This window comes from Eucyclogobius newberryi, unplaced genomic scaffold (genome assembly GCF_026437365.1).
Source record: "Eucyclogobius newberryi isolate DKJ021-1_F unplaced genomic scaffold, fEucNew1.0.hap1 SCAF_15, whole genome shotgun sequence".
Taxonomy (NCBI): domain Eukaryota; kingdom Metazoa; phylum Chordata; class Actinopteri; order Gobiiformes; family Gobiidae; genus Eucyclogobius; species Eucyclogobius newberryi.
The window spans coordinates 11712278-11726419 of NW_027315779.1; the positions used below are offsets into that span (position 1 = coordinate 11712278).

The 14142-nt window shown below is 42.6% G+C and overlaps 1 protein-coding gene across 2 annotated transcripts in view; it reads left to right on the forward strand.

The window, feature by feature from the left end:
• Positions 1 to 1101: 1101 nt before the first annotated feature.
• sec24a (SEC24 homolog A, COPII coat complex component) overlaps positions 1102 to 14142 on the forward strand; it is a 32944-nt gene continuing 19903 nt past the window's right edge. The window contains exons 1-6 of one of the 2 annotated variants that reach the window (XM_072446034.1): positions 1102 to 1470; positions 6697 to 7497; positions 8861 to 9109; positions 9918 to 9986; positions 13024 to 13086; positions 13616 to 13746. In XM_072446034.1, coding sequence (XP_072302135.1) covers positions 1410 to 1470; positions 6697 to 7497; positions 8861 to 9109; positions 9918 to 9986; positions 13024 to 13086; positions 13616 to 13746 — 1374 coding nt within the window. In that variant the 5' untranslated portion in view covers positions 1102 to 1409. The remainder of the gene's footprint in view (positions 1471 to 6696; positions 7498 to 8860; positions 9110 to 9917; positions 9987 to 13023; positions 13087 to 13615; positions 13747 to 14142) is intronic. The other variant, XM_072446035.1, reaches the window with a different exon arrangement.

Sequence of the window (14142 nt, forward strand, 5' to 3'; positions counted from 1 at the left end):
TAATGTCCATTTTTTAAGGAAAGCCTTGACATGCTAGACTTGTTTGTTTACATCCATGTGCTTTAGTCCAATAAGATGGTAATAATGGGGTAATCGGGTAACAGGTCATATTTTTTCCTCATAATTACGAGATTTTATTTTGTAATTACAAGATAATTTAAACAAAATTGTGAATTCAATGGCAATGAATAGTAAAAGGTAAAAAACTACGGATTTGAGCTTCTGAAAATCAATGTGGTAGTGGCAATAATCAGTTGTCTTTATGTTGTGTTTGTGTTTTCTTTAATGTGCATACAAATACAATAGGGATCAACTGTAACTTGAAAATCTATGTGTGGGATGAATAATAATTCTTATTGAATTCCTTTTGTCATCTTCTTATAAGATATAAACAAACATGGTATAATTCATGGTATTATTCATTGTTGAATGTTGCGCCTTAATGACAAAGCAAGTTTCTAGTTTTTTATCTTGTTCATTGGCAATGGCAATAAACCGCTTTCTGATTCTGGGTATAAGCATGCACCTTATGCACTTTGGAGTTCATAACCTGCATGTGCATGGGTACCAGTCTGATTTCCTCTACATTTGTTCATTGAATTGTGGCAGAGGCAGAGAATTCACACAATAAGTGCATTATGAAAGATAAATTGTATCATCTGAAATGTTTTACATGTTATCCTTACCATAAGAAAAATATCACATGTAAATTAAATGAACATCATGGCTAATGTGTAGTGTAATGTGTGTAAAGGTATTCTAAATACATAAAATGCAAAAACACTATTCAGCTTACCCTTTAGATATCAAAGTAAAACATACATGTTCCTAATCAAAGCTCTTCTTATTCTTGTTTTACATGTTTTCCTTACCAATAGATTATATTTAGATGTGAATGAAGTGAAACATCAAAGCTCATGTGTAGAAAAGTTGTTGTTCAAGCATTATTTAACTACGTAAGATTTAAATTCCGAAATAAACCCTATATAATCCTCATCAAACTGTCTTGTTTCCCGTACAGTGCAATATGTGGAGTACTGGAGGAAATGCCACGTGTACAGACTGCGCATGCCCGGCTGTTTTACGCTGATTCTGGGTGATCCCGACTTCCGCCGCTAATTCCGGTGAAAGAGGCGAATCTTCTCACTCACCCGAGCCCCCGAACAGGCCCGAGAACCCCCCCCGGACACGGCTCTACGGGCTCCACGGCCTTTCAGGAGCGGCCATGGCCCAGTGATCCGCTCTTTACCCACGTTTCCACTGTGAACCGCACCGCGTTGACGGCGAAAATCAGCGCGCCGCGGCTACAGTTTTGACGTAGGGGGCTAAGTGCTATTAGCATCGGAGGGCTAGCTGAAGACGCGGCTAGCTTTACCTCTTCCACTACATCTTGGGGTTTCTATTTAAAGATGTCAACGGCGGGCTTCAACTCTCAGAATGGGACAGGAGCGGGGCAGCCCTACGCCAACGGTGAGTAGAAACGCGCATAAAGCCAACACGACACAACAATAATGTATCGGTGAAGCTGTAAACTTGGCTAGCATTAGCAGCAACACTTCATGTATGTCGTTGCTAATTGTGGGCTAACTGGCTCTCGAGCTCACTTGACGCTGCGAGTTTAGCCGGCTGTCAACTGTGGCCGGGTTAATTACAGCTAATCTGTGCGGGAAAGTTATTGACTTAAATTGTCAGGAGCAGTGAAAGGGCAGTAAAAGTATCGATGCTACGCAAATTAAAGCTAAAGTTCACCAATTTGGTAAGCCAACAGGTTGAGCGTCCGGTGGATTAAGAGGATAAACATGATCACTTTCAGGTGAGGCCCACAACTTTTGAGTTAGCTTTTCATTGGGCATTTAATTTAGTAAAATTAGACTAGATTCACACTTGTTTAAGTTTCATAACATTGAATCAAAGTACAAACTTGTGAGGTAAACTTTAGTTCATGTATTCAGTGTTTCTCATCCATTCTGGGGAGATTTTGATGGCACAATTCACAATAATTTTACCTCATAGAGTATAAATGTCAAATTTTGCCTTTTTAGTTTTATTTAATCTTCAAGCAATCCTTTTAAAACTTTTTTTTTAAACGGGCAACTAAGTGTAATATTCTGATGCCAATATATTGTGTCAAGGTTGTTTTTCAGCTTAAAGAGATAGTTTTAATGGTTCATGTGCAATTACTGTGAAATTCATGTGCAATCTATGTGCTGTCGTGACACATATTCATGTGCAATTACTGTTGTGACCACATGCAATGGTATTTATGTATTTATTTATTTATTTGTCTATGGGGTTTTTTATTTATAGGAGATCTTCTACTGAAAGTGTTTTTCAGACTTCCTATAAGTGATCTGTTCTTCTGTATCTACCTCTGTATCTTCCTGCATTGCACCAATGAAATTTCCCCATGTGGGACAATAAAGGAATATCTTATCTTATCTTTCAATGGTTTTATGGTAAATTTCCCATGTTTGGTTTTCCAAAAGCAACTGCCAGTTCCACATTAACGATATACAGAATAATATACAGAAGAATTGACAATATCGTGAAGGCATCTTTGAAGAAATTAACGTTTTAATATCGGAGTGTTTCCTGTTAATAGAGGAGACTGTGGTGGCCCCCCATAGTGTAAAAACGAGCCGAACGCAACATTGGCTAAGCTAATGATACTCTGTAGTATCGTCTTAAACATTCAGAAATAACTAATCAGTGCGGTACGTACAGAGGCAATAAGTGACATCTATTCTCATAAATTGTGGCTTGTTGGTTTCATTGTAGTCTCTGTACAGAATGGGGAAAAAAACAAACTAATTTTAAACTTGCAAACAAAGGTAAACTGCTCTCTTGTTGGTAAATTTGCAGTTTCTCCCCGTTCGTCTTCCTATTAAACCTAAACTAATACTTTAAATTAAATGTGAAGTTTTAGCATTTCGGTTGGGTCGCTAAAATACCCGGGAATTATCTTTTTCGGGATCGAGATATGCATTTCTGTCAGTGTTGCCCGTCTTTATTCCAATCTGCATAGTTTTAGTAACTTGAACACAATGGATTAGACCCAAACATTCACCTTTTCGACGCTATCGACACGCGAGATCGGTAAACTACACGTGCTGTACTTTTAGCTCGGGGCGTTTGGCTCCGATTGCGTTCCCATGACAGTTTATTATTAGAAGTGCGCCCAATCCCGGGGTGTAAATGCGTCGTCACTAGTCTCAATACCTCTGAGTAATCACGGCCTTTCGTGTTGTGCAACGGTCGAAGCACAGCAGGTCTGAGGTTGACCCGTTTCTGCTGCTCGCGTCGTCGCTCATTCCCCCCCATGCATGTGGCGTTCGGGTCGGATCCCGGCAGCACGAGACGAAAGAAACTTATCTTAGAACACAGACTCGGGAAGAACGTGATCTTTGCGACGACTAAAACAAAGTCAAAGATGAGGAAATGCCCGCGGGGGATTGTGTCGTCGTGGGATCTCGAGGGTGTTTCGCAACGCGTCGCCCAAGAGAAAACCTAATTAATAGGGTGCACAAACAAACAAAGAGACGTGTCCTTTGGTGGTGGCGCAAACTGACAATTGTTTTTTCTAACTTTCAGCGTGTTGTCAGTCTAAACAATGTGCTCAGACTGGTCTTCTAGTAAGTTTATTATTATTGTTATATATCAATGATTGTACAAACTAATATTTTTCCTTCTCGTGACATTATTTTGAACTCCATTTTTTTTTTTAATGCAAGCACAACCTAACATTTTTAGTTTTTTATGGTCATTGACAAATAAATTAAACTCTGTAAACTACTCGCTTTTACACTTCTTCTGACCTACATTTCAAGCAGTTAGACAACCTGTAGCAATTTTTGTCACCTATAAACTGCACCCTGGACACGGTTGAAGGCTTATTGTTGTTGGTACTTTCCCGTGTGGAATTTAACCAATAAAATGCAGACAATGATAAAATAATGAGCGTTTTGGCAATTATAGTGTCCACGTTCTTTCTAGATTTGAGTCTTTTTATGTCTTTAAAGTTCAAAATAAGCCTTCTTGCTCTTTCAAAACTTCTTTATTCTACCCAAATACACGATTAACATGCTGAAACGACTCGATCACGAACACTTCAAGCTTTCAGTAATGGCCAACAAATGTTTTTTTCTTTAATGCATGGCCTTTTTTATTTCATATAGGTTGTCTAATATCGCACCAAATCACCAAAGCAAGTTCCTATGTTTGTGAATCTGTTCATTGGCAATGGCAATAAACCTTTTCTGACATCCAGTTCTTTGGCCCTTTACATTTCTGATCTTTTGACACTTTCTTTGGTCTAAAATGCCCCGAGGAAACCCAGTGGTGACCGAGCCAGGGCCATGTGAATGTCTTTTCACTGTAAAAGAATAGGCGCGTTGTCTTGTTTATGAAGGAATTCAGTTTGAGATTGCAACGATGTGATTTTGTCAGAAATTCTCCTGTTACATTATGGCATAAAGGGCGTGAAGTCTCAAGGGTGAAGTCTCAAGGGTGAAGTCTCAAGGGTGAAGTCTCAAGGGTGAAGTCTCAAGGGTGAAGTCTCAAGGGTGAAGTCTCAAGGGTGAAGTCTCAAGGGTGAAGTCTCAAGGGTGAAGTCTCAAGGGTGAAGTCTCAAGGGTGAAGTCTCAAGGGTGAAGTCTCAAGGGTGAAGTCTCAAGGGTGAAGTCTCAAGGGTGAAGTCTCAAGGGTGAAGTCTCAAGGGTGAAGTCTCAAGGGTGAAGTCTCAAGGGTGAAGTCTCAAGGGTGAAGTCTCAAGGGTGAAGTCTCACGAATCCGGAATAAAGTCTCCGGAATAAAGTCTCCGGAATAAAGTCTCCGGAATAAAGTCTCCGGAATAAAGTCTCCGGAATAAAGTCTCCGGAATAAAGTCTCCGGAATAAAGTCTCCGGAATAAAGTCTCCGGAATAAAGCCTAGAGAATAAAGTCTCCGGAATAAAGCCTAGAGAATAAAGCCTAGAGAGTCTAAAGTGTAACTGCAGTAGGTGGCGGTAATGTAATACTTTGACACCAACCGCCATAAAACACCAAAGAAGAAAAAGAACCTAATCATCATATTCACAGTTAGACAAATAAGTGATTTTCAAATATCTGTTCATGGTTCTGAAGTGACGTCCCACGCTTGTTGCTACTGCCATCTTGAGGTGAGTGCCGCATGCTCACTGTGGGATGAGCCGACAAAAGGTCTCAGAAGAAAGGATTCCTCTTCAGTAACAAAGAGCCCGTTTGTCCAGAAATGTGTGACTGTGGTCAGGAGGGACCAGTGAACTTGCATAAATCACTCCAGACCTTTTGTTTCAGGTCAATGGCTGCTGGCTAATGCTAGTTTACATATAATTGTGTGGCTATGCTAATAAACGTTAGGCTTCTTGGAGACAGTTTTAACGAGCCTCATGTCCATAAAAGTTTGTTGTGTCAAGTTGTCTTTGCTTGTGTCAGTGACTCGCTTACAGTAAGTAAATAAGGACCAAAACTACAGATATCACAATATTACATTTTAGTGCTACAATTATTGTGAGAAGAAACGTCACAATTCAAATATTATTCACGATTATTGAATTTTCTTTCTGACGAATCACTGTGCCATTATTCTGTGACCAGCTTTATGAAGCGCAAAAGTCTTTGTGACATAAACAGCCACATAAAAATCACTATGCGTTTAGGTGTACATTTTGGGGTCCCGATTGACTAGAAATGACGCTTATAGAATAGTCATGATTATTGGTTTTTAGTTCTTACGATTATATTGTGACCTGAATAATCACGATTATCGATTAACCGATTAATCTTGACACCACTAACCCAAAGCCCATCAGTCATGTGACAACAAATAAGTCACGTGACTGAAGCCCACAAATAACACATTTCACATTACGCAGAGATGTATCATGCCACAAACCTGCCCTTTATTGTCTTTACATAAATGAGCAAGTAAAAGCAAAATATTTGGCAAAAAATAGAAATTCTTTTAATTTTCACTTTTCAAATAGCCAAAGAAAAATGCACTGATTGACTAAATATTTTTACCGACATTGCCAACTGTAAAACCCGCACATTCGTCATCTCTCGGTCCACGTCTTGTATCTTGTTAGTCTTGTCTGTCTTTGCTCATTGAGGAGTTTCTTTAATCCCTCTTACTCGTCGGCCTTATCTGGCTTTGCGAGCGTGCTGCGTGTAAGTGGATTGAACACAGTGTCGTGTCGTGACGTAACGCGTGGAGCCGCAGACGCCCCAGAGATGCTCGCCGTTTAAAACCCTTCAGCTTGTGGCGTTTAGCTTCGTCTGTTTGCAAAGTTTGTTGTCAAACGCTGTTCTGGATTTGCACGCTGCTCACAGGCTACACTGTTGATGATTGGATTTAGTTCGAAGTGGGGACGTGATGATATGACGTCGTCTGCTCGTACTAAACGGCTGGTCTAAACGGCTCAAATTTGTGTTAAAAATAGTCTGTTTGCTTCAGAGGAAAGGGTCGTTTCGAGAGGAAAGCAGAGTGCAGATTAAAGACTTCAAATTGACGGGGTTTTACGCAACATGTAGGGGACCATTTTCTACAAACTGATCCACGACCGATCCGCTAAAAAGTGCAAATCGGGCCGATGCGCTGGTCTATCTTTTTTTTCAGTCCAATGCTAATGCTGATGCTCATTTCTCCTCGTAGTTTAATCTTGTTTCTTTTCTCTTCAGGTCCCTCTCAGAACCTCCAGCCGCTGTCCGGGGTGAACTACAACATGGCCCCGCATCAGACCTACAACCCGCTGCAGGCCAAAGCGCCCCTTGCTCCTGGACTGTACCCCCAGAACACCCCGTACCAAAGCCAGCCCGGTCCTCCTTCCTCTTACCAGCCGCTTATGCCCCACCTGCCGCTGGGAGGAGGCTCTTTGCCCCACACGCCTCCCCTCTCTGCCAGCCCCGTGCCCAGAATGCCCCCCGCTCAGGGCACGCCTCCGCCCCCCGTCTCCTCCAGTGGGTTCTACGCCAGCCCGCACCAGGCCTGGCAGTACAACGCTGCACCTACAAACCCACCCGGGGCCATGACACCGCCCCGCGGACCGCCAGGGACCAATCACATGCCTCAGCCTATGGCCCCGCCCACCTCAGCAGCCCACAGCACCGCACCTCCGTCTAATACTGCCACCCGACAACCAGGACTGGGACCAGGACTGCCCCCAGGACTGGGTCAAGGACCAGGACTGCCCCCGGGACATGGACTTCGACCGGGACTGCCCCCGGGACTGGGTCAAGGACCTGGACTACGACCAGGACTGCCCCCGGGACCTGGACTGGGTCCAGGACCTGGACTGGGTCCAGGACTGGGTCCAGGACCAGGACTGCCCCCGGGACCTGGACTGGGTCCAGGACCAGGACTGCCCCCGGGACCTGGACTGGGTCCAGGACCAGGACTGCCCCCGGGACCAGGACTGGGTCCAGGACAGGGACTGCCCCCGGGACAGAGGCTGCCCTCTCCACACGCTTACAGCCAGCCAGGTAAAACAATGTAAAAAGCATCGTCAGAATACACATTTCCACCTGTTGTCCTGAGGCATGAAATACATTTACAAAACATTGCAAAATATCACTTAAAACCAATGGGTGCTGCCCGGTGGTCGAGTGGTTAGGCACATGTTTGCCAGGCTCCATGTGCAGCCGGCCGCAGTGTTGGGAGTTTGATTTCTGACTCTTAGACTAGTGCATGTCCTCCCTCCTCTCGTCCCCCATTTCATTCTCATCCGTCCTGGCCAATAAAGCTTACGGGCCAAAAATCCCTTAAAAAAATAAACCAATCAGTGTAATCCCTCTTTCGACCAGGAGTGTTGTTGAAACCGTAAAAAAACAGAGTCATGCTTTTATGCACTTTTTGAGGCGTTATTTAAAAGTGGAGAGTGATTTACATTATATAATTGTCAGAGGAAGTCTGGATAGTTCAGTCTGTACAAATTACTTTATTTCAGTTTAATTAATCATTGAGCCCGACTATCAGGCCTTTGCTTAGACCTGGTGTAGTCGAGTTATTGTGTGTTTTTGACCTGGTTTAGATCTAGCTTCTACACGGTCTATACTGTGAGTCGACCCTTTTATTTCCGTTCTAGACCAGGGTTAAGTCTAGATTAGACCTGGTTTAGCTGTGGCTTCTTCACTGTCCTCTTGCTCACATGTCAGTAGATTAGAAGTTTCTGTATCAGCCCTGATACGTTGGCACTGCACTTTGCCCTCTGGTCACACACCACTCACTACGTTTGGACAAAGTTCAGCTTTTATTTAAATCTGATCAGGTCTGAGGTTTATCTGCTGCAGTGACGGGGCATTTTACACCGCAATGAAGCCAGTTTTCATGTGTTCCAAACGTGGCAGTGATTAGTAACTTGTGTAGCCACAGCTGCCCTGAAGAAGAGGCTGAACCACCACTGCCAAACACACACTAACACACACCGACATTATACATGGACAAGTGTCTTGGCCAAGGACACAAAGACATTATGCCCTGGCCAGAACTGTGATCAATCTGCTGATCTCTGGTTGTTTTGAGATGATTTTGGACTTCATTTATCTCCAGAGGACGCTGTGTTTTAAAATTGGAACACTGCGTTTATCGTCTAAACTTCACGTCTAATCAGCCACTATGGGACAAGATCTTGTGCGACATGATTTTGTGAGATAAAATTGCCACAAGGATTGTCGCTTATTTAAATGTTTCTGTGCGTTTACATTTGGCACAAATGAAAAAAAAGTTTAACACCAATTTGAGCTCAGGAGAGTTCCATTTCTATCAGTGGAAACGTCACGATTTCAAAACGGTTCACGACCTTTGTGAATCCGCTCTGACACTTTCCGTTTATTTGTCCCGGTGTAGCTCCTCCTCCTGCCGCTTCCCCCATGGTCCCTCACACATACCAGCCCAGCAGACCCCCGTACGGAGCCGCGCCCACGGGACCCCCACCACCTATGGGGCACCCTCCCACAGGACCCCCACCACCCATGGGGCACCCTCCCACGGGACCCCCTCCAATGGGACACCCGTCATCAGGAGCCCATCCCTCAATGAAACCCACTCCTCCTCCCCCCATGGGCAGCGCCATACCTCCACCTCCTCAGCCCGACGGTAGGACTCTCATAGTGTTTGTTAAAGTTTTCATGTTCTAACATTAACTTTGTTTTGGTTAATATGAGTGTGTAAAGGCATTGTCAAAAGTCTGAGTTTCCCTCTCAGGCAAAAGGATGAAAATTACAGTCTGTTTTCTTCTTTTATAAAGGACAGATATTATGCAGAATTGAGCTTTTTCCCTCATCAAAACACACCTTAGTTTGATGAATCCTGGTTAGAAAGTCCTCTCCCCCCGAGTGTCGAAAACCAGCTTGAAATGCGCTGAAACGTTTTCTTTAACTGTGCTGCCAAAAGACCACGCCAAAACGTCAGGACGAAACGGCAGAAATCCAAATATGATTTTGTTTCTTGTTTTCTTTTTAGTTCTAAAACATGAGATGCCAAACTAAAGATGGTGAAGAGCATGTGTAATAATAACAAATAATGCATAATATTTGTCCTTTAACATGAGATCTAAGTAAAAATAATAATGTACGATTAGTATTTGTCAAATTGCAGTTTTCTCAGGTTTGCTCAGTCATATGATTAAAATTCCTTTTCATCTGAGTTCAGCAAGCACAGAGACCTCAAAGTTGTACGTAGACACTTGCGCACTCTCTAGTGGTACAATTATGTATTGCAAGTATGGATAGAAAATAAGGCAAACAAACTGGAAAAAAGTTAAAATCTTTCATTGTCTTACAGACTTTGTTCTGGGTCTTTACTTGGTTGTTATAATTGTTTAATATCTTGCTGATCTTCTTGCCTCTTAAACTAGCGACTTTATCCCGTTCTAACGCTGTGGTCTTGTGTCCTGTCCGTGCAGCTCAGTGGGACGGGGTCAACCACTCCGCCCCTCCCTCTGAATCTGAGGAAGGGGATGTGGAGTGCCCAGGTCTGACCTCTCTGGATCTGTGTCCATGTTTCAGCCTCATACTGCCCCCTCCTGCCCCCAATCAGGGATGCACTGTCCCCCAGGGAGCAGAAGTACATTAGCCTACGCCGCCCACAGATTATAGTGGCCCCACAGTGAGGTTTATGGTGATGTAGAAACAGTTGCGTTGTAGTTTTAGAGACACCAGTGTCAATTTGGTGCAGTAATTAGGGACTAAAACCAGGAATAATAAACCAGGGATTAGAACCAGGGACTAAACTTGGTCACGAGCACGTAAACTGATCAAATAAGCGCCGGACCAGGTTTAAGGCCAAGCTCGGTCTGATTTATTTTAAAACTGAACTTTTGTTACACTTCCTGGCTGAAACAACGTACAAAGCTACGTCAACGTACAAACTCTGTCAAAATAAAAGCTTAACAAAGACAAAACCAAAACAACTAGGAAAATCATGAATAAAACTGGGCGTCAATGCAATAATACAGTATTTAGTTTGTTGCAGTATTGATCGTCGTGTCAGCTTGTATTGCGATATCGATACGTTTGCGATATATTGCACTGCCCTATTCCAGACAGTTTTTTGCGTCACTAAAGCGTGAAACGTAGATCAAAGTAGTTGTATCTAAGATTGTGTCACGGATGAATAGACCATGCGCGGTGCTTATTTTAAACTGCAAAGCGTTATTCATCGCTTTTTGCATTTGCATCATTTCCAGACTGGCTTTACAGCGGTGAAACACTACACTTCGCAGCTCTCACTCGGTGCATCCCTGATACGCAATTCTCTATACGTGATTTTAGTTCAATGTATCTATTTATTCATCGCCATGTTTTTTCCCCCTGTAGCTCGTCGCCACACGTGTGTAGAGGACGACACGTCTCATTTTCCTCAGAAGGTTTATTTGGCAAAAATGGCAATTGGTCAAATGGAGTCTAATTCTGTATAAAATCTGCTAAATGTTGTACTTTAGACTTCTACAAACATGTTCAGAAAGTGTATATATTCATATTTCAGTCTTCATAGTAAAGCTCCTTCACGTGTTTAAAATGTGCACCGTGAACTCAATCTGTCCTCATTTTAATTGCAGTATCTGTCTGGCAGTTGGATATTTTTGTAGTATTTTAAGTCCCAAGTACACAATTGGTGTGTATTTTTTATAGATTTTAAACCTGGATTGATGCAAATGATAATGCCTTTCAAAATGTCAGCCTTTTTTTAAAATTTGCCAAATAAACTTTTAATTGTGTAATGTCCAGGGATGTCCAGACACCACTGTCAATATTAAATAATAGTCAGGCTGCTGTATCTCACTACACCAGGGCTATTCAACCTAAGTTTCCACTGTAACAACATTTTGGGTCGCACAAAAGATCCCCAGCACTGTTTTACAACAATGCTTTAACAACATTTCTTTGCAAACTTTCTCATCCAGGACTGAACCAGAATTAAAGGTGCCATAACATGCTTTTTTTCACGTTTCGTAGTCTATCCTAAGTGTATAATTGATAATGAGGGTTGTGCAACACCCTTAACATAATAGTTAAGAAATATCACCCATACCTTGGACCCCCTCACCAACCCGGAAATGCAAACGGCAGGCGGGAGGGGGGTGGTGGAGAGGGGGGATCGTGACACGTGCTTGCCCTTATGACGCGGTCTTGCCCCACCCCCCGTCAGTTTGGAGATTCGCGGAAAGGAGATAGTCTGTAATATAGCTAAAAACTGCGGGAATCAATCAAAAAACACTCTGGGTACATATATGAAGCACAAATAGCAATGTAAGAAGGTTAAAAGCTCTGAAAAGTTGATTTTGCATGTTATGGGACCTTTAAACTAAGACTAGACTAGAACCAGGACTGACTCAAACTCAAAACAGGTCTAAAGCGGAGTTAAACAAGGACTAAACTAAGACAAACCAGGTCTAAACTAGTGCTAACCCACAATTAAACCAGTAAGAAGATTATTTTAAAAAGTACATTTGGGAAATTGTTTGTGGGCTGGATTAAATCACTTGGACGGCCTGGATTTGGCCCCTGGGCCTTATGTTAAATAGCCCTGCACTAAACTATACAAGTTTAAGGTTCTATCCCAGGTTTCCATTCTGCAGTTGTCCTTTAGCCAGACATTTGGCCCACTTGGCCAGTATAACGTATTGAAGCTGTGGTGTCAAACCGTGAAAGGAGGAAGTGGATAGTTAAAACTTCTCAGTTGCTCTCACAAACCATTTGACGCATCACTAGTTTTTCCGTGCAGCAGTTTTCAATCTTCAGAACAGCTTTTTCAGACTGAAGTGAAGCCGAGTGAACCGCTCTGACATCTACAACACGCGTGCATCATAAAACGTCGTAACGTAACGTAGCGACGCATCAGACTCTTTATTGGACACAGATCTAGAACTTTATCGATCACTGCACTTCACACTCGTCTTTGTGTCCAAGTCAAATGTCTCGACCGGTAGCATATTTCTTTTGCTTTATTATAACAATATTCAGACAACATTTAATCAGGAACGTGCTAAAGTGTCATGCGAAATGAACCACAAAAGTGCAGAAATGTCACTTTGGACTTTTTGTTTCCTTGTGTATTTCTAGTAAATATCATGTGAAACAAAGGAATCTGATCTAGTTTTACCTCCTTCAGACAGATGTAAAGCAGTGACTCACTCGCTCTGTCAGATTAACTGAAGGTGCTGATTGGATGAGTGTTAGGGCCTCTAGTGTCAGGGCAATTTGAGGAGGGTAACGGCCATCAGGACAAAAGTCTGCTGTCTTTTATACCGGGTTTGTGATCAATAATGGTACCACAGCTTTAGTGCGTCACTAAATCGTCTTTCTTTGATAGTTTCTATTGGTGTCTGGAAATCCCTTTGTGCAGCTTCGTATTGTTCAACATCCTGTTTCACCATCAGCTTCTTTCATTTTGCCATCGTCTGTGTAAACTCACATCATTTGAACCTTTAAGTCTGTTGTAGTTTCCCAGTAACAAAGCCCTGGAGGAAATTATCATCACTAAATGTATTCAAATATTTGCTTGAACAGGAACGATGGCTGGAAATGGCCCCCAGGCTCTCAACAGCTACAATCATGTGGAAAACAAAACGGGTAACTTTTTTTTCATTAGCAATTGGTTAATTTAGCATGTATGGTTGGCTTTGTTGTCTTTAAATAATTGTCCCTGTGGTGCAATCATTTAAATACCCATTTTGTTTTTCTCCACTTACGATCAGATTTAAATCAAGATTTGGTCCAAAGTACACGTTTCAAAGGCATTAACCGTTCAGAACGTTTTTGTCAACGTCTAATTTACAGGGGAAACAGATTTGTTCGTGGGTTGCACAGTTAAATGCTAATCTAGCTCACGCTAAATTAATTCTCAAATTTGTTTCACATACTCGTGGTTACTGGTTACGTGGACCAATCACAACGCAGCATTGTTGAACAAACCTAAACAAACGTACTTTGGCCTGTTTATTATCAAAATGCAATTCTGATTATTTGCAGCCCAATTCTTGCATGGTTTGGCACTTTTACCTAGAGTAAAATGTCTAAATTTGTTCCATTCATCCACATGCGCGTTATTTCGGGCTTTGTTCAGGTCTCAGCTCTTCACCTGTGCTCCTCCCTCCTGCAGGTGGCGCTCCTCAGCCCGGCCCTCCAGGACAAAACTTGGGGCACTACCCGTCTCTCCCGCCCGGGTACCAGAGCTCTCCGCCGGGTCAGACCGCTCAGCCTTATGCCCTCAAACCGCAGCCGTACCAGCAGGTCAGACGCACCACAGCGCCCTCAGTGGGTCAAACGGGAATCTCTAATATATAGAAATCTTGTCCACATAAAGCGTTCGTCTGACATACTCACAGTAGGAAGAGAAGCAGAACAACTTTATTTATGTAGAAGCGAAAGGATGGCTTCTGAAAACTCCACAGAAGTAAAATTTAAATAGAATGTGACTCGTTAAAGTCGCAACTTATGGTTACCGTATTTTCCGGAGTATAGGTCGCGCCAGCCAAAAAAATGCGTATGAAATGTGGTTGCAAGTGTGAAAATAACATGCTTATATACTTGTACTCCGGACTGACTTGCATATGGTATTATTTAAGTCGCACCCATGGCAAAACTACGAAAAAAGGTGCGACTTATGGACCGGAAAATACGGTATTA